This window comes from Prionailurus bengalensis, chromosome D1 (assembly GCF_016509475.1).
Source record: "Prionailurus bengalensis isolate Pbe53 chromosome D1, Fcat_Pben_1.1_paternal_pri, whole genome shotgun sequence".
Classification (NCBI taxonomy): domain Eukaryota; kingdom Metazoa; phylum Chordata; class Mammalia; order Carnivora; family Felidae; genus Prionailurus; species Prionailurus bengalensis.
The window spans coordinates 67,719,111-67,739,083 of record NC_057346.1 but is presented as its reverse complement, the minus strand read 5'-3'; the positions used below and the strand labels follow the sequence as shown (position 1 = coordinate 67,739,083).

At 44.7% G+C, this 19,973-nt stretch overlaps 2 protein-coding genes across 9 annotated transcripts in view; one reads left to right on the top strand and one right to left on the bottom strand.

Annotated features, from left to right (window-relative positions):
* Window positions 1-8,513: 8,513 nt before the first annotated feature.
* The window catches only part of IRAG1 (inositol 1,4,5-triphosphate receptor associated 1), a 120,386-nt gene continuing 108,926 nt past the window's right edge, over window positions 8,514-19,973 (top strand). For 3 of the 8 annotated variants that reach the window (XM_043580654.1, XM_043580653.1, XM_043580652.1), the window contains exon 1: window positions 8,514-8,977. The gene's annotated coding sequence lies outside the window, so the exon portion shown is untranslated. The remainder of the gene's footprint in view (window positions 8,978-19,973) is intronic. The other 5 variants (XM_043580658.1, XM_043580656.1, XM_043580655.1 and 2 more) reach the window with 3 other exon arrangements.
* LOC122483563 (60S ribosomal protein L30-like) lies at window positions 14,039-15,752 on the bottom strand. Its single transcript, XM_043580661.1, has one exon. It carries the CDS (start codon window positions 15,667-15,669, stop codon window positions 15,322-15,324), a length of 348 nt encoding a protein of 115 aa, XP_043436596.1. The 5' UTR covers window positions 15,670-15,752; the 3' UTR covers window positions 14,039-15,321.

The window sequence follows — 19,973 nt, the reverse complement described above, 5'->3', positions numbered from 1 at the left end:
AATGGTGGAATGTCAACTTGAAAACCTCAAAAATCTTTTTCTGCTTCACATCTCTTCCCCTTTTTCATCCAAAAGAGAAACTATGTAAGGCCAGAAGGGATAATATAAGAAAGGTTTGACCCTTCCTTTGGTGAGATAAACAATCTGTTGTGTCATGGCACCAGCACAGAAGTCCTGAGACTACAGACTGAGACTACAGTGTAACTCAGGGTTGTTTAGGGGAGGGCAAGGTAAGGATAGATCAATTTTGTGATATAGACCTGGGGTCTCAGTGGACCATGCGTTTTTTATGAGTCAAGTAATGACATCATTGTTCCAGGAGCCAATACAATTGTAGGTTGAATTCAAAGCAATCTGGTGTTCTGGCCATATGAAAATAGAATCCCCTGAATAAAGAGACTAGTGGCTGGATGACAACTAGCAGTCCCCTATACTGTTCTGGACTTTATAATGTGAGACAGACTTTGGCAAATTTTGTGTTGTTTAGTGATGAGAGGGACCAGCATGGGACAAGAGTTTAAACAAATGACAAGCTTGTGGCCTCAGCTGTCACTGTCTTCAGATATTGAAGGACTGCCAGGGTATGAGAGAGATTGGCTCTGCATTTCACCATTGGGCACAAAGAGAAGTAAAGGAGAAAAAGTTACAGAGACCTTTCTATTGTTGGAATGGGCTGCCACATAGGGTTATAAACTATCTCTCCTTTGAGGAATTCAAGTAGGGGGTGAATAATCAATAGTCAGGGATGTTTTAGAGAAAAGGCTCTTAGGTGGAGGCCTATGGATGAGCCTTAGGAGGTATGTAAATCCCATGAAAGTACATGTCAAATTGTATGGGCATGTTCCATTGCTTTTATAAGGTCCTCAGACCTAATAAAGGGACCCTAAAAGGTTAAGAAGGTCTGCCATAGCAAATATCTTTAAGCAGGGTGGCCTATAAGACTGGTTGACCTCTGTGGTGTTCTTAGAGTAAGTTCAATGGTTCTAACTAGCTCCCCATTCCCTGGCAGAGTGATCCTATGGAAAGAGTATTGATTTCAGAGTTGGATAGAACTTGGTTTAACTCCTGGCTCAGTTACCCTCTACCTTTATGACCATAGGCCTGTTGCTTAATTTTTCTTAACCTCAGTTTCTTCGTTTGAAAAATAAGAATAATGAAAGCTACCTTACAGGACCATTAAATAAGGTAATACAGGTCACCTAGCACGACTCTGGCTCATAATGGGAGCTTGGTAAATGTTTGGTCTTTTCCTCACTCTTTGTCCATGACATCTTTTATCACCTGTCCCACCACAGTCTCTGAACAAGGACACCATATTTATCACATAGCCTCAGCTATGACTACTAGATCAGAGCAGGATACCTGCCCCTAGGGTAGTTAATGACTTATGATACTTGGCTTAAACAGACAAGCGAGGCCAATCAGATGCTTTTGAGAATCTGAAACAAGACAGTTGTCAGGTGGTTGTGGGGAGAACAGGGCTGGAGCTGAGAGGCCAATATGAGCCATAGCAAGGAGAGTGTGCACAAAAAGGAGAGAGGAGAAGGAGGAGGAAGCAGATGTGTAGAGAAAAGGAGGAAGAGGGAGAGAGGGAATCACATGGTTTGTGGGAGACAAGGATACAGACATTAAGATAGGGTAGAGGCCTCAAGTTCTGATGGCTCTCTGCTCCCTTGAGGTCTGGGTGTACTTCCTTTCCTGTCCTCGTGTTCTGTGGGGCTCAGTTATCATTGGCATGAGCCCCCTTTACATTTGAGCCAGCCAGAGTGGGTTTCTGTTCTTTTCAACTTTACGAATCCTGCATTTTACCCATCTGTCCTGCCATTAGGTCTGCTTGCACGTCAGCCTAGCTTGGAATTCTTTCTTTCTCCTTGACTTTCCCTGTTCTACTCAGCACTTGATGCCCCGCTGAATTTCCTCCTTCTCCCACAAAGCCCTTCCTGAGCAGCCCAGCACCACAGGCCTCTCTTCCCCCTAAGCTGCTTTTTTTTTCTTTTTAAAACTTTATTTCAACATAACTATGCTTACAGAAATACACTCATATTGGCTAATAGAATGCAATTTAAGTTTAACTTATCCTACACAATTTGGAGCAAAAACTTGGTACATGGTTTAAGCGTAAAAAAAAAAAGATTTGCAATCTGGTTTATTTTTCATCTATCATAACCGTATATAAAAGATCCTCCCATCAAATGATGCTAAAGCAGGCAGCAAGAACCTTGAGAAATTAACCTTTGGTTTGTCTCGGAAAAATAACACGTATTGCACTGTAAAAGTTTATAAAATTTGTGCAACAAAACATTGTTGTAATGTTTCAATGTAAGCTACTTCTTTGATGGATGTGTGTGAACTTGGGATGCAGGGGAACTCAGAGGAGGGGACAGACTCATCTAGACTTCTCCAAAGAGCAGTACTGCCTTCTCTGAAATCCTTTCCTGACCATCTCCCCTTTATGGGACTTCTAAGGTCACCCTGGTATCTCAGTCCATCCTTACCCACATCCTCCCTCCCTCTTCCCACACACTCATGTTATCACATGGTTGCTGAATGGATGAAGAACTGAGCATTACCTTCACATCAAAACCCTGTCAGCAACCCCTGCAAATTGGCTTCTGATCCCATCATTCTATAGACATGACTCTTTCAAAGTCCAAAATCTTTTTTTTTTTAATTTTTTTTCAACGTTTATTTATTTTTGGGACAGAGAGAGACAGAGCATGAACGGGGGAGGGGCAGAGAGAAAGGGAGACACAGAATCTGAAACTGGCTCCAGGCTCTGAGCCATCAGCCCAGAGCCTGACGCGGGGCTCGAACTCCCGGACTGCGAGATCGTGACCTGGCTGAAGTCGGACGCTTAACCGACTGCGCCACCCAGGCGCCCCTCAAAGTCCAAAATCTTGTTTGCAATCTTCATCTGTGACTTCAGACTCTCTAGAGACCCCTATTTTTAAGATTTATGCCCTCAGTTGAGATCTCTCTCAAGCAACAATCTGGCAAGCCTGCATTTCTACCATCTTCGGGGCATCTCCACCTGCGTATCCCAATGGCATCTCAAACCGAACTCATGTCTGGGGCACGTTGGTGGCTTAGTCAGTCAAGCATTGATTTCAGCTCAGGTTATGATCTCACGGTTTATGAGTTCAAGCCCCATGCCAGGCTCTGTGCTGATAGCATGGAGACTGCTTGGGATTCTCTCTCCCTCTCTCTCTGACCCTTCCCTGCTTGTACTCTGCCTTTCTCAACAATAAGTAACAAACAAACAAATAAAAAAAAAACTGAACTCAGGTCTTCTTTAAGCAGTGTGCTCCTGCTCCTGGCTTCCCTGTGGCATTAACATTCTTCCTACCCATCGCAGGATAAAAACTTTGGAGGACACTATCCCTGCTTAGAACCCCTGTGGGGCTCCCGGCTATCATGCAGGTAGACCCAAACTCTGAAGCCAAGGCTCCTTCACAGTATGACCTACTCAGCCAGCCCCATGACAGAACCCCTGCCGCCACATTCCCGAGTGCTTTTCCACTGCCATACTTAGGCTCACCCTACTTCTTCCTTTAGGAACAGTTTCCCTAGCCTGCTTGCCTCTTGAAACTTTGATCTCTTGAAACCTTGACCTTGCCTCAAATGCCAACTCCTCTAGAAAGCAAACCTTCCTAAAGTCCCACTTCTTCCTTGGAATTCCTGCAACGTTTGGTTCAAGTTCAATGACCCCATCCTAGCCCACCCGTGTTCTTCCTTATAGAAGAGTTTTACTAGTGACATCTCATGTAAGCACACCGACAGATAGTTTGCAAATCACTTTCACATGCCTTAGATCACAAGTGTTCCTTCCTTTTTGAGCCTCATACCATAAGCCCCTGGAGGGCAGGAGTCATGTTTTGTTTATCTCTGTAAACTCACTGCCTAGCAGAGGCCAGGAACAGGATATGTGCGCAGTGTGCTTCCTTGAGACAAACGGGTAAGTCATGCTCTTGAGGAAGAGTGGGGAAAGCAGATGACGATTTTTCCAGCATCATTCCCTCTAGGACTGGCCCAAAGCAAAGTCAGGATACCAGGACGCTTTTTCTCCCCAGCCCATTCCAGGACCACTTGATTCATGGGTTATCATTTTACTGTCATTAGTTACCTGATGCTCATATTGTTTTAGGTTTGGCCAGTAAGAGCCCCTTCCTCTGTTCTTTGATGTCACCATCATTTCTGAGGCAGTTCCTTACTATTTGGCACAGTCAGATGTTCCAGGCTCTTCTCATACTTTCCCTATCCCAGCCGTAGAGGTACTTGTTTCCCCAAGGAATCCTAGATCCTTTCATTGGAGAATGGTATTTACAAATCCAAATCTGTGTACAAAGTGTGTTCATTGTAACTAGAGCATGCTATTTACAGACCTTCTCAGTGGGCAGAGCTAGGAAACAGATGTATGTTTCTGCACACACACATCTGTCTGTATGTATATAAATATGTTTATATACACATGCCCATCTGTTTATCTCTCTATCCCTTCCTTCTCTCTCCCCTTCTATCTACCTACCTGCCAATCTAGTCCATGCCAGTACCTACAGTTCCAACCCAGCACTGCATGGCTTATTCAATTTTCCCTCCTTTCTGTGTTTGTATCTCCCTCTTCTTATAGTGAGAAACTTGATTCTCCTTATTAACATGTTTACTAATTTACTCAGTCCAGGAATGCACAGAAAGTACTTTCAGAATCGCTAATCCATATGGAAAAGAAATCGACTCAATATTTGTTTATAGTTCTTGTCTTCAATTCGCCTGAAGGCATTTGGTCCAAACGCTGTGTACAAAAGTTACCCGAGGTAGTTCCTTTCCAGCCCCTTCTCTCCATAGACTGAATCATCTGCTTGGCTCTGTATCTCATTTCTGTCCTTGTCACAGCTGGCTTTTCAGGTGCAGAACAGCAGAGCCCCTTCTCCATGGGTCACAGCCCCCTCCTGCCTCTATTAGGCATCCTTCCTGCATCCTCCCTCCTCTTGCCAGTTCCAGAAATGTCCTCACTAATGCCCCCTCCTATTCTCTTTGTGGCGTTTATTTCTTTTTAAGGAGTCCTTTGCTATCATTTCAATAGAATCCTGGGAGAGAGAGGAGACACCTTATGTTCCCATTCTGTTGTCTTGAACCCAACACCTGGGGACTCTAGAGTCAGGAAGATCTGGCTTTACAAACCAAGAGACATGGGCATGCTTGTTGACCTCTCTGTGTCTTGGATTCCTCATCTAGGACATGGGTGTGAGAAGCCCTACATCACATGGATTTGGTGAGGACTGAACTAGACCTCACATGTATAGTAGCTAACACAGTGCCTGGCACCATGTGCGGTAAATGACACCTGTCATTGTCATCTGATTGACACCTAGGTGTCGTTCCCACTGACTTGGCCACTTATTTATTTGCTTACTCATCCCAGGCCTACTAAGTGCTAGGCATAGCACAGAGTCTCTGAGCATACAAGGGGCAGGGAAATCTCAGTGTGGTCATCCCAGTTGGCAGTCCCTGAGCTGGCAGTGTTTTTGGCAAGATGCTGCTTCTCCAAGCTGGCTTCCTTCAGTCCCAGGATAAGCTTTTGGCCTGGGACTTTCAGACTTCTTCCCTGGCTCTGAGTCAAATGGTCTGTTGGGAGAACTTCCCCCAGCTGTGTGCCAGTGTATCTCTGCTGGGCCACCGCTTTAATGCTGAGGACACATGATTGTCTCTGATGGGAATGAGTGATGAGCTGAAGACTTTGGTAGAGTGAGGCCAAATCCCTGTGTGGCTCCAGGAACAAGGATAAAAATAGCCAAGTAATTGCTCATGCTCTTTTAAGGATTAAAAGTCAGCTTTCAGGCAAGCTGTGAAGCTCCATGACCAGGACAGCAAGGGACACGGTTCCTTTTTTAGAGCTTTGGTCAGCACTCCCTGTGCACTGCTGGCTTCTGGGCTTCTGCGATGCTATTCCCACTTGATTAAGGGGGTCACCTTCACTAGTCTATACCCCACACGGGCAGAGGTGGGTCTAAGTTGTCCCTACCACATCTCGTCATCCAACACCAGGTCTGGCACTCTAAAGGTGCTCAATAAACATTTTTAAATGAATATATGAGCTGTGAGAGGCTATACTGTATTTTAAAAATAACCTTTAGAATACGATCTATAGTCTAGTAAAAGTAATGCACCAATGCTAACTTCCAGGTTTTCATATTGTACAACAGCCAAGAAAGATGTTACCACTGGGGGGAAGCTGGGGGAGGCATACATGAGACTCTTTGTACTGTTTTTGCAACTTCCTGTGTGTCTGTAATTATTCCAAAATAGAAAACAAAAGCAATGAAAATTATTTTTGGTTAGGTTCGTGTCAATACGCTTTGACACTTGGGGGAGGCAGTACTGGAAGATGACTTGATTAAATCCCTATTCACTGCAATGCATTTGTTTCATTATTATTTTTGAATATAAACATATGGTTTATTCATATGATTCAAAACTTTGAATACATACATAAGGTATATAGTGGATACTTTCTGCCCCAGCCACTCAGTTTCTCTCCCCATTGGCCACTATTGTTAATGTTATTTGTTTTGTATGCTGTTTTAGTGAGATTGTGTGCACACATACACACATGAACTTGTGACTTGTGTATGTGTGAACATAAGTATATTTGTGCATGTGTGTATGTATATCTATATCTATCTATCTATCTATCTATCTATCCATATACTGTTCTGTTATCTTACTTTTCCCACTTAATCATATCTTGGAGGCTTTTCATATCACTACACAAAGAGTTTCCTCATCCTTTGTTATGGCTGGACCCCATCATCTTTTATGGCCCCCAGTTGATACACATTTGTGTCGTTTCCAATCCTTTTGCTTTTATAGACAAAGCTGCAGTGAATAATCTTGTTCATTTGTCATCTCCCAAGTGTGGGAGTGTGTTTGTAGAAAAAAATTCCTAGAAGTGAAACTGGGCCAAAGGAGATGAACCTTATAATCTTGATAAGGCTAAATTGTCTTCTATAGAACTTGTTCCATATTACATGCCCACTAGTAATGTGTTTTATGAAATTCTTGTATTAATTCAGTGATTTTAGAAGTTATTTGATGATTCCTTGTGAGTCTGGTGAAAGCTATGGGCCTGGACCCAAGAGAAACACAAATCACACAGTGTTTCACATACAATTTCAGTGGGCTCAGAAGCTCCTGAAGGCTATCTATGAACTCTAGTTTAAGACACGCTGGCTGAAGGGGAAAGAGCTTTTTGAGTTTATTTATTTGAGAGAGAGAGAGAGAGACAGAGACAGAGAGAGACAGAGACAGAGAGAGAGAGAGAAAGCATATGAGCAGGGCAGGGGCAGAGGGAGAGGAAGACTGAGAATCCCAAGCAGGCTCTGTACCTGTCAGCACAGAGCCTGACGTGGGGCTTGAACTCATGAACCCGTGAGATCATGACCTGGGCCGAAATCAAGAGTTGGACGCTTAACTGACTGAGCCACCCAGGTGCCCCAAGGGGAAAGAGCTTTAAGGCCAATCCACCTAAGTTCACCTCTTAGCTCTACCATTTCCCATCTGTGGAATGTCAGGAGAATGGTTTCACTTCTTCATGTCTCAATTTCCTTTTGGAAGGGAAGGTACAATAACTCCATTTTGTAGGGCACTACATGCTTTTATGTAGAGCATCTATTATAGAGGTTGGAATACAGCAGGTGTTCAATATATGGTTTGTATACACACCCACACTTTGCACCCTCATCACACACCCTCGCATGCACACAAGTATATATATATATATATATATATATATATATATATATATATAGGACATACTTAAAACTACACTGTATGATGTTGTCTTGGATATACTTATACTACAAAAGTTATGTGTTGTTTATCTGAAATTCAGAGTTAAGTGGGTGTTTTGTATTTTATCTGGCAACTCTATCCAGGGCTTCTCTGAGCTGCCTCTGGCCTCAGAAGAAGGCTGAAGTCCCCATGTGACTTGCACAGAGTCTGGAGCTCCATGACTTTGGCCCTAGGTGGGGACTGCCTCCAAGGTGGGTGAGGAGCAAGTAGGGTCAGCATGTGGGCTCCGGGAGAGAGACAACCCGTCCTTGCCTGCATCTGGGCAGGGGAAGGAAACAAATTTGTGCCTGTCAGCACTGTGACATGCTGACACTGTGCTAAGCCTTCCCTATGGTCTCCTTTATCCCTCCTGCAACTCTGTGAGTGAGGTGTTATCACTGTTATCCCTGTCTTAGAGATGAGGAGACTGGGGCTCCACAATGCAAAGTCCATGGGTCCGCCCAATGCAGGAACAGGGATTGAAGCCCCTGGGGCTGCTGCCAGGTCTGGAATTAGCTGAACCTACTAGGCCCTTCTCTCTGATAATCCCAAGGATTTAAGGTGGGAGCAGCCCCCCCCCCCCCATGAATCTCTGGGACAGGAAGTGTTCCCAGTTTCTCCTGGCCCTGAGCCAGGGTCTTGTCCAGCTTCACATGCTTGCTGGGGATTCCAGGCTAGGAGGCAGATCTGCAGAGTTCTTTTGGTCCCTGTCTGGCCAGGACAGTGCCCAGCAGCACAAGCCGCCCATGGGCACTGCCCTCTGCTGTGCGGGTGCCCATGGGAGGCACTCAGGGCAAGCAGCTGCCTTGCAGGCCCAGTCTGCCCTGAGCCCTGGGGCTGGCTTGGTCAGCTTCCCCTGCCATTAGCCCCCTCAGTGGGGACACAGGGGGCTCCCCGAGGAGCTCCAGGCTCCAAGTCCCAGCCCCTCTAGGAGGAGGCGGTGGCCAAGGCTCAGCAGCCAGAGGCTTCTCAGCTCGGAGCTCCAGAGCCAGATGTAACATTGACCTTAAATGGTAAAAGCTCCCCAGAGTGAAGAGAGGCTGGCCAGAAGAGGAAAGGGGAATAACTCAGTTTTAGGTAAGTCATTGCTATATCCAAGAATAACCTGCTCTTCAGCTGGGACGCGAGGGAACCCTTCTCCTCCTTAAAGGTACAAGGTGCTGGGATGGGGGCGCTTGACTTTAACTTTCAGGGGAGTTGGCTTTTTTGGGTGCCATTTCAGCTGAGTATTTTTATTGTTGCTGTCATGATTTTTAAATAAGAAGTGAATCTTGCCAGTCCTCTAACTTAACTAAACCATGCTCCGTCTGCTGCTGTTGGAAAGGGTGCACAGGCTGGGGTGAAAATGTGGGTTCTGAGTGGAGAGCCCACCCCCAGATTTCCTGTGGGCCCCTCTGGGGAAATAGCGGGTCCCCAGGTTATGCAAGGCTTCTGGACAGGGCTTTCCCCCCACTGCCTGCTCTCCCTTTCCCAGCTCAGCTCTGTGCTTACTCCCTCTGTCCTCCACTTCGACCTTGTGCTGCACCCCCGTCCACGTAGGACCCTGTGCTGGCCCAGCCCTGTCTCCATCCTTGACCCTGCCCCTGTTTCTGTGCCTGCCCCTCCTGTCCTGTGTTCTGGTTGCAGCCTCTGTTTTTATCTCTGTCTCCATGTTTCCTTCTGTGCCCAGCTTTGCCCCCTGTGCCCTTTCCCTCCTCTCTGGAGTGGCTACATGTGCCCAACCTGTTTCCCTAGCCTGGCTCATCTCCAGGAGCTTGGTGTCAAAGCTATCGTATAGCACTCAGGCTGACTTCCCCCAAAGGAAAGGCCAGTGGACAGAGGGCAGAGAGGGGCCTAGCTGTCTTGTTCCCTCCTGCCCAGGAAACGGCTGTGAAAGCCTGGAGATTCTCTGCAGTTTGAGTCAACAGAGTGCAGGGTCTGGGGCCCCTGGCTAGTACTCCTGCCTCCCAGAGCTTGGCAGCTGGTGTTCTCTTAACACTCTTCAGGCTGCCTTTTGGGGGCCTCTCAGGGGGAAGTAAAGAAGCCACGGGCTTGTCTGGGCTGGGTCTCCGGCAGGGAGAAGGAGGAAGCTTCCCAGGACTGTTAGGCTGGAAGCACTAGGGAGTCAGAGTCTGCTAAGGATTCTGTCATCCCCACCAGGGGGCGAGGACACCCTCGTGGGACAGGTGGGGTTAATTCCCCTACAGCCTCCTGGGGCACTTTTCTGGGGAGGAAAGTCAGGTTAAGTGACTTGCCTAAGGTCAGACTGCTAAGGAAGAGCAGTGCTAGCAGTGAACCCAAGTCTGAGTCTAACAGCAGACAAGGCGTGAGTGACAGGGTACTCCCACCTTCAATAGTTTCTTGTGATTTCTGACCAAGTGAATGATACAGTTGTCACCGTCATGTTTGGTCATCCTTGATACAGTGGTGTGTGTGTGTGTGTGTGTGTGTGTGTATGTGTGTGTTGAGGGTGACTATATTCATAGCTGATGTATCTTTCTCTATGCTTGGTGGTAAAGTGGGACATTCCTGCATACCCTCAAAGGTTGCCTGGGATGTATAATCATGTACTAATTGCTACAACATAATCAATGCTCCCATAAACAATGTTTTTTGGAAGAAGGGGAAAAAAAGCAAATACACTATTTTTAATACATCTAACACTGTTCTAAGCACATCCCATATAGTAATTTAGCTTCCACAGCCCTATGGGGCAGGGATTATTGTTACTACCCTCATCTTGTAGATGGGGACATTTTAGCATAGAGAGGTCACACAGCTGGTGAGAGGTGGAACTGACATTTGACCCCAGTCAGCCTGTCTCCGGAGGCTCTGCTCTTAGCCACCATGCTCTATTCATCTCCACTGGGTACCGCTTCTGAGAGGGCAGTGGGGAAGCCCCGACTGTCTCCTGATGCTCTGCCTCAGGCTTTCTGCACATGATTTCTTGTTCCTTCCTCAGTAACGCTATGAGGGATGTTATCTTTGCCCAACTTTACAGGGAGGACACTATGAGTAAGGGATGTTAAATGACTTGTCCAAAGTCACCCAGCCACCCAGTGCCAGAGCAGGCAATTTAGTATCTTGAATGAGGGTAGTCAGTGCCATGTAATACCTTCTTCTTGGCACTGATTCTCAGGTGGACCAGTGGGCTCATGGCTTCAGGGTGAGGGTTCTAAGTCTCCATGAGAGGAAGCTGGATGATGCCTGATGGGCTGAAACATAAGTACGGTTCTCAACTTCTCCAATGGCCCTGCCTCTTTCCTTCACGTCTTGGTAATGAAGGTGGATGGATGTAGCCCACACCTCCAGCAGGAGAAGAGACAGCCCTGTGAGGGCTGAGACCTTGTCTCATCTCCACTGTGTGTCTGCACCCAGAATGATGCTGGGAGGGACTGAATGTTCAAGGATCAATTTGTTTTCCTTATGAAGAAATGGATATAATGCTCACAAATTGTGTTCTAGTTAAACAGGGCCCTGGTTTATTGTGTATGCATACCAGATGATCAGATTATTTTAGCCTGGTAAGGTGGGGGTCTCAAGTTAGCCACCTCCTCCCACCCTGGCCACCTCTCCACGGAGCCACCGGCCTGCCACTCAGACACTCAGCTGAGGGGTTGTGACCCAGGAGGAGCAGAGTCCTGGATGGGTGGGAAGGAGAAATTTGGAGGTCAGATGTTGCCCCTGCCACTTGGGAAGTTCTCTGAATCGATGGGAGGGGGATAGAGAACTGAGTTCTTGTGTGGTAAACGTAAAAGGAAGGAGAGAGAAAATTGATATAAATGAAGCCCCTCATGAGATGCTTGTGCCAGGATATGTGCTAGAACGTTATTTCATTTAATCCTCACAATAGACACGAGGCCGCTGTGGTAGAAAGAGATGGAGTACTGTGCCCAAGGCTACACAGCCCACAGTGGTGAGCAGGGATGTCAGCTCAGGTCACTTGGGTCTAAAGTGCAGACTTCCTGTGTTAGATCCACCCTGCTTCTAGTTAGTAACACGCAACTTGGGGAAGTTATCAAGTGCCACAGTCCACATGATGCAAAAATCAAGAAAAGAGGGAAAGAGATACTGTGTTTGCCCTATAGACCCTGGAGGCTGGAGCCTGAGGTTTAGGGGACAGCTCAGGGCAGCCTCACTGGATGGAATGCAGAGGCAACATGAGCCCATGACCTTGTACAAGCCCTGCCTTCTCTGCAAGGGCTTTCTCCAGAGGAGAAGGAAAGCAGATGATGGTCAGCCAGGAAACCTCCTTCCCAGTGGGCCACAGCTGTAAAAAACAGTTTTCAAAGTCTGGGCTTAATTGGTTCTGGTTACTTTCCTCCTAGTACTATTTTATGTATAATTCTTATTCATTTTTTCCCGTATAATGAAAGAAATACATGTTCCATGCTAAAATTTCTTGGGAAATATATAAATAAGTATAAACAAGAAATACAGGGGCATCTGGGTGGCTCAGTCGGTTAAGCGTTGACTCCTGATTTTGGCTTAGGTCGTGATCTCATGGTTCATGAGTTCAAGCTCCACAGTGGGCTCTGTGATGATGGTGCAGAGCTTGCTTGGGATTCTGTCGGTCCCTCTCTCTGCCCCTTCCTTGTGCGTGCACTCTCTTTCAAAAATAAATAAATAAAAATTAAAAAAAAAGAAATACAGAAATAAATATGAAGAAATAAAAAATCCCCCAGAATCCTGTCACTCAGAAATAAATATTGTTAATATGACGGTGTGTTTCTCTGCAATTTATAAAACTAAGGTCTTACTATATGTGGTTTTAAAATTGATATGTGCCTTAAAAATTTTTTTAAAGATTTAAGTTTTCTAGAGCAGTTTCGGTTCACAGCAAAATTGAGAGGAAGGTACAGAGATTTCCCATATACCTCCGGCCTCACACATGCACAGCCTCCCCCATTAGCAACAACCCCCACCAGAGTGGTTCATTTGTTACAATTCATGAGCCTACACTGACATATCATCATTACCCAAAGTCCATAGTTTACCTTAGGGTTCACTCTTGGTTCACTCATTCATTCTGTGGGTTTAGGAAAATGTATAAGGGCATGTATCCACCATTATAATATCATGCAGAGTAGTGTCACTGCCCTGAAGATCCCCTGTGCTCCACCTACTTACCCTTCTTCCCAACTCCAACCCCTAGCAATCACCGACGTTTTTACTGTCTCCATAGTTTCACTTTTTCCAGAATGTCATCTAGTTGGAAGCATATAGTATGTAGGCTTTTCAGACTGGCTTCTTTCATTTAGTAATATGCATTTAAGTTTCCTCCATATCTTTTCTTTTTTTTTTTTAAGTTAAAAAAAAAATTATTTTGAGGGGTGCCTGGGTGGTTCAGTTGGTTAAGCGTCCGACTTTGGTTCAGGTCATGATCTCGCCATACACGAGTTTGGAGCCTGCTTCAGATTCTGTATCTCCCACTCTTTCTGCCCCTCCCCTGCTTGCACTCTATCTCTCTCTCTCTCAAAAATAAATAAACATTATAAATAAAATAAAATAAAATTTATTTTGAGATAGAGAGAGTGACTAGAGGAGGGGCACAGAGAGAGAGAGGGAGAAAGAGAGAATCCCAAGCAGGCTCCACACTGTCAGTGCAGAGCCTGATGTGGGGCTCAAACTCATGAACCATGAGATCATGACTTGAGCCGAAGTCAGATGCTTAACTGACTTAGTCACCCAGGTGCCCCGCTCCATGTCTTTTCATGGCTTGATAGCTCATTCTTTTTAGCACCAGATAATATTCTATTGTCTTGATGTACCACAGTTTATTTATCCACTCACTGAAGGACATCTTAATCTGCTTTTTTAAAATTGAACATTCTATTGTCATCATTTTAAAAATATAATTTATTGTCAAATTGGCTTACATACAACACCCAGTGCTCATCCCCACAGGTGCCCTCCTCAATGCCCATCACCCATTTTCCCCTCTCTCCCAACCCCCCATCCACCCTCAGTTTGTTCTCTGTATTTAGAGTCTCTTGTGGTTTCCTTCCCTCCCTCTCTGTTTGTAACTATTTTTCCCCCTTCCCTTTCCCGATGGTCTTCTGTTAAAAAACATATGATATCTGTCTTTCTCTGATTGACTTATTTCACTTAGCATACCCCCCAGTTCCATCCACATTGCTGCAAATGGCATGAATCCATTCTTTCTCATTGCCAAGTAGTATTTCATTGTATATATAAACCACATCTTCTTTATCCATTCACCAGTTGATAGACATTTAGACTCTTTCCATAATTTGGCTATTGTTGAAAGTGCTGCTATAAACATTGGGGTACATGTGCCCCTATGCATCATTTTCCATGCCATTAAAGATACTTCAAAACATGATTTTTCAATGGTTGTATAATATAGAGTAATTTTAGCTGTGCCATGGTTTGATCACTGTTCCTTTTCTTGGGCCCTTATGAATGTGATTTTTCTTTGGGGACTGCTTCAGTGGTACACACATGATGGCTTTTCTGTACATGTATGACATTTGGAAACCCAGCTCTCAGAGGCAGGCTTGGGTGGTGTGGCCCAAGGTGTGACTTCTTCTGCAAGATAATAAGTGAGATACTGACTCAGCCCTAAACACACGAACTCACATCACAAGAATGTCATTCCCTTGTGAGTTATTTTTAGTCCTGCTGTGAAGAAGAAAGCCTCCATCTGATGTAGCCTGGGAATGAGAGGGGCTACAGGACTTTCAGCACTAAAATCAGAAGTCCCAGGCAATTCAGGACAAGTTGTTCACCCTGGCTTGAACTGTCTGTGCCTTCAACATCTTTCAGACCCTGGCTTGTCTCCCTTCTTGGCCAAAATGAGAGCAAGCCTTGAGCCTGGAGCCTTTGTCAGGCAATAGCTAGTATTTAATAAGTGTTTTCATTTATTTGTATAACTCCTCTCACCTTGTGGTATAAGCCGTACTGCTTTTTCCATTTATGGTAGAGTTATAAAGTTTGCTTATTGGATAAAAGTAATAATAAGGGTAGCTAGCACTTATTGAGTACTTACTGTGTGCTAGGTGCTGTTCTAAGGTTTTATTGGCAGTACCTCATTTAGTCCACATAGCAACCCCCTGAAGTAGTTACTGTGATTATCTCTGTTATGTAGATCAGGAAACTGAGGCACAGAGAGGGCCAGGAACTTGTCCAACAACACAAAGCCAGTAAATGGCATCCTCACAAACACTTGTTGTTTCTTGTGCTTTTTTTTTTCTTTCAGGTTTTAAAACAAGCTCTAGCCAATTTTATTAAAGAAAACTTGGGGCGCCTGGGTGGCGCAGTCGGTTAAGCGTCCGACTTCAGCCAGGTCATGATCTCGCGGTCCGTGAGTTCGAGCCCCGCGTCGGGCTCTGGGCTGATGGCTCGGAGCCTGGAGCCTGTTTCCGATTCTGCGTCTCCCTCTCTCTCTGCCCCTCCCCCGTTCATGCTCTGTCTCTCTCTGTCCCAAAAATAAATAAACGTTGAAAAAAAATTTTTTTTTAAATTAAAAAAAAAAGAAAACTTTTATTTGATTTACTTTTCACCAGTCTGTTCTGGCATGCTTCGAATGATATCAGAATCACCTGGATCAATAATAGTCAGTGTGCACACTCTGTAGTATTTCCCACATGCTGTGCCCAATTCAATAGTATTGCCACTGTAGTGATGGACACCAGTTTTGGCCAACATGGCATAGTATTCTATTTCAGATTTCCTCAAGGCTGGGCAGTTGTTGGCGAGGATGACCAGTTTCACTTTGCCATGTCGGATCATTTCCAGAGTCTGCTTGTACCCCAACACATACTTCCCACTTTTCATAATGAGTTGGAGCCTAGAGCTGTTGGGCTCCAGAGACTTTTTCATCTTCTTTGCAGCCACCATCTTCCTGCCTTAGGTGCGGGACGGACCCAACCAAAAGCAACCTCCAAGATGGCCGGGAGAGAGAAAGGCTCTTGTGCTTTTGATTTTAGCCATTCTGACAGGTGTGAGATGATATCTCATTGTGGTTTTGATTTGCATTTCCCTCTTGATAAGTGATGTTGAGCATCTTTTCATGTCTGTTCCTCATCTGTATGTCTTCTTTGGAGAATGTCTGTTCATGTCTTCTGCTAACTTTTAAATTGGATTATTTGGGGTTTTTTTGGTGTTGAGTTGTATAATTTCTTTATATATTTTGGATACTAGCTCTTTATTGGATATGTCATTTGCAAATATCTTCTCCCATTTGGTAGTTGTCTTGTAGTTTTGTTGATTGTTTCCTTCAGTGTTCACAAGCTTTTTATTTTGATATAGTCCCAATAGTTTATTTTTGCTTTCATTTCCCTTGCCTCAGGAGACATATCTAGAAAAATACTGCTACAGCCAATGTCAGAGAAATTATTGCCTGTGCTCTCTTCAGGTTTCACATTTTGGTCTTTAATCCATTTTGAGTTTATCTTTGTGTATGGTGTTAGAAAGTGGTCCAGTTTCATTCTCTTGCATCTGAGTGTCCAGTTTTCCCAACACCATTTGTTGAAGACACTGCCTTTTCCCCATTGCATATTCTTGCCTCCTTTGTTGGAAATTAATTGACAAGCAGGCTTTCTAAAGCCTACTTACCCCAGCCCTCTGGAGTGCCCTCTAGTGGAGGCAGGTCCCCTTAAATCATAAAGCAAGAAAATGCAGAGCAGAATGCGTGTCCCCTACAGGGAGAACATTCCCAAGAGAAAGGAAAGAGGAAAGGGCTAAGCCAGTCAGGTTGACCATTGTCAGAACCCACCATCTGACAGCCATTCCCCTGGAGAGTGAGGCAAACTATAAGAGACTTTTTTTTCTCAGAGTTTTTCTGCCATATGTTTCAAGGCTATATATATATTTTTTCACTCACACACCCTCTGAGATTTTATTTTTTAATTATTTTTTAAAATATGAAATTTATTGGCAAATTTGTTTCCATACAACAGCCAGTGCTCATCCTAACAGGTGCCCTCCTTAATGCCCATCACCCACTTTCCCCATCCTCCCACGCCCCATCAAACCTCAGTTTATTCTCAGTTTTTAAGAGTCTCATGGTTTGCCGCCTTCCCTCTCTGTAACTTTTTCCCCCTTCCCCTCCCCCATGGTCTTCTGTTAAGTTTCTCAGGATCCACATAAGAGTGAAAACATATGGTATCTGTCTTTCTCTGTATGACTTACTTCACTTAGCGTAACATTCTCCAGTTCCATCCACATTGCTACAAAAGGCCATATTTCATTCTTTCTCATTGCCAAGTAGTATTCCATCGTATATATAAACCACAACTTCTTTATCCATTTATCAGTTGATGGACATTTAGGCTCTTTCCATAATTTGGCTATTGTTGAAAGTGCTGCTATAAACATTGGGGTACAAGTGTCCCTATGCATCAGTACTCCTGTATCCCTTGGGTAAATTCCTAGCAGTGCTATTCCTGGGTCATAGGGTAGGTCTATTTTTAATTTTTTGAGGAACCTCTACTGTTTTCCAGAGCGGCCGCACCAGTTTGCATGCCCACCAACAGTGCCAGAGGGTTCCCGTTTCTCCACATCCTCTCCAGCATCTAAAGTCTCCTGATTTGTTCATTTTAGCCACTCTGACTGGCATGAGGTGGTATCTCAGTGTGGTTTTGATTTGTATTTCCCTGATGAGGAGTGACATTGAGCATCTTTTCACGTGCCTGTTGGCTATCTGGATGTTTTCTTTAGAAAAGTGTCTATTCATGTCTTCTTCCCATTTCTTCACTGGATTATTTGTTTTTCGGGTGTGGAGTTTGGTGAGTTCTTTACAGGTTTTGGATACTAGCCCTTTGTCCGATATGTCATTTACAAATATATTTTCCCATTCCGTCGGTTGCCTTTTAGTTTTGTTGAGTGTTTCCTTTGCTGTGCAGAAGCTTTTTATCTTGATGAGGTCCCAATAGTTCATTTTTGCTTTTAATTCCCTTGCCTTTGGAGATGTGTCAAGTAAGAAATTGCTGTGGTTGAGGTCAGAGAGGTTTTTTTCCTGCTTTCTCCTGTAGGGTTTTCATGGTTTCCTGTCTCACATTCAGGTCCTTCATCCATTTTGAGTTTATTTTTGTGAATGGTGTAAGAAAGTGGTCTAGTTTCATTCTTCTGCATGTTGCTCTCCAGTTCTCCCAGCACCATTTGTTAAAGAGACTGTCTTTTTTCCATTGGATATTCTTTCCTGCTTTGTCAAAGATTAGTTTGCCATACATTTTGGGGTCCAATTCTGGAGTCTCTATTCTATTCCATTGGTCTATGTGTCTGTTTTTGTGCCAATACCATGCTGTCTTGAAGATTACAGCTTTGTAGTAGAGGCTAAAGTCTGGGATTGTGATGCCTCCCGCTTTGGTTTTCTCCTTCAACTGAGGGTTGATGGGAAGGGGATGGGGGAGAGGGGAAAATGGATGATGGGCATTGAGGAGGGCACTTGTTGGGACGAGCACTGGGTGTTGTATGTAAGCAATGAACCATGGGAATCTGCTCCCAAAGCCAAGAGCACACTGTATACACCGTATGTTAGCTAATGTGACAATAAGTTGTATTAAAAAAAAAAAAAGATAGCCATTCCCCTGGGGGGCGGGGGGGAGTCGGGAGTCTTACATTCTGTGGCTCCTCCCACACTAATGAAACAATCATGTAGGAGAAGAAGCATGATGCCCCTAATGGTGCCTCAGTGAGGGCTGACCCAAGCCCTGTTGCAAAGCTGGCCTCTGAGGTGATGTACACCAGCAGATGTGCCACACCCTAGTGACAGGTAGGGAGCTTTCAGGCTGCAGAGGCTGCCATGTAGTATCAGGAGGTGAGCACCCCCAGCTCCTCTCTCTCCTGCCTGACGGAACTTCACCCTTTCTCTTCCTGACATGCCTAGTGGGCACTTGTTTGAGGAGCAGTCCTTCTGTGGACAAGACAAGCATCCAACTAGAAGTATCTGGTGTGAATTTTTTTTCATGCAAGTTCCATTTAGGCAGCTCCAGTCAAGAAGCAAATGGCCTCCTAACTACCTCTTCCTCTGGGATCCTTCATGTAGATAGACAATGAAAGGAGGGGATGGGAACTACCATTGTTTGAGCATGCTGTTTGTGCTAGGTGTTTTATATATATAATATGTTGTTAAACGCAGACCATAGCCATCTAAGGGAGATATTTGTGAGCAACTGACACAGTCCACTTACTCAAAACAACTAATATTAACTAGTAAGTAAAGAAAGGGGACTCAAATAAAAAACTATCAGACGCCTAATCTGTGGCAACTTCCATATGTCTGTGGCACACATACCCAGGCCATAGAGGAGAGTGAGCATGTCCATCCTCTGTGCCTGCTCCTGTAGTTTGAGCCTAGGGGGTCCTGGCACTGCTTCTCGGAACAAAAATGCCCTGAGCTTTGGGGCAGGATGCTGGACAGCTCTACTCTGTATCTCTCTTTGTCTTCTTTCAATATGTGACAATCTTTATCATGTTTCATAACCTTGTCTATGAACAAGCCCCTTCCTCTGGTAGGAAAATACAGTACAAGTCTAGAATCTCTATCATAAGAAATGCCATGTTGTACACTGTGAGTCTTGAGACACTCTCTGACTCACCAAGTCTTGTGCCCTAAAAGGTCATAGATCCTGCCATAGTCACCCAGTCTGCCTCAGAGGCAGCATGGAGTAGTGGTTGAGACCCCAGCTTCTAAAGTCAAATGACCTGAACCAAGTCTCAGCCTTTCAACTTATTGCGTGACCTTGGGCAAAATGATCTAACCTCTGCTGCCTTACTTTCCTGACATATAAAATAGGCTGGTCATGATGTGTCTTGTTCAAAGAATTGTTATGAAGATGAAATGGATTAGTGTATTTAAAGAACTTATTTGTGTATAAGTATTCAACAAATAATAACTATTATTCAAGCCCAGGTTAACATCGAGCACATGGGACTCCTCTATTTTGTGGCTCCAAATTGTCAGGTTTTTCAAAGGGCTGTCTCATCGTGATATTTTCAACCTGGGCTTGATTCACTGGTAGAAAGAATATAATCTCTTTCTGGGCTTCTCACCTAAGACGTCTTTCCTGTTTCCCAGCTGTGGTCCAACTAGTCCCTAATGTAGGTTGGAAGATAGTGGTGATGAGGTTAAGTGTTGTTAGGAGGAACCTAGATGGCTGAATGCCAAGAGAACTCCCTAAAAAGCATCATCTTGGGGGATG

Excerpts from the sequence above, each read along its gene's own strand:
- LOC122483563 (XM_043580661.1), bottom strand. The coding sequence starts at position 15,669 with ATGGTGGCTGCAAAGAAGATGAAAAAGTCTCTGGAGCCCAACAGCTCT.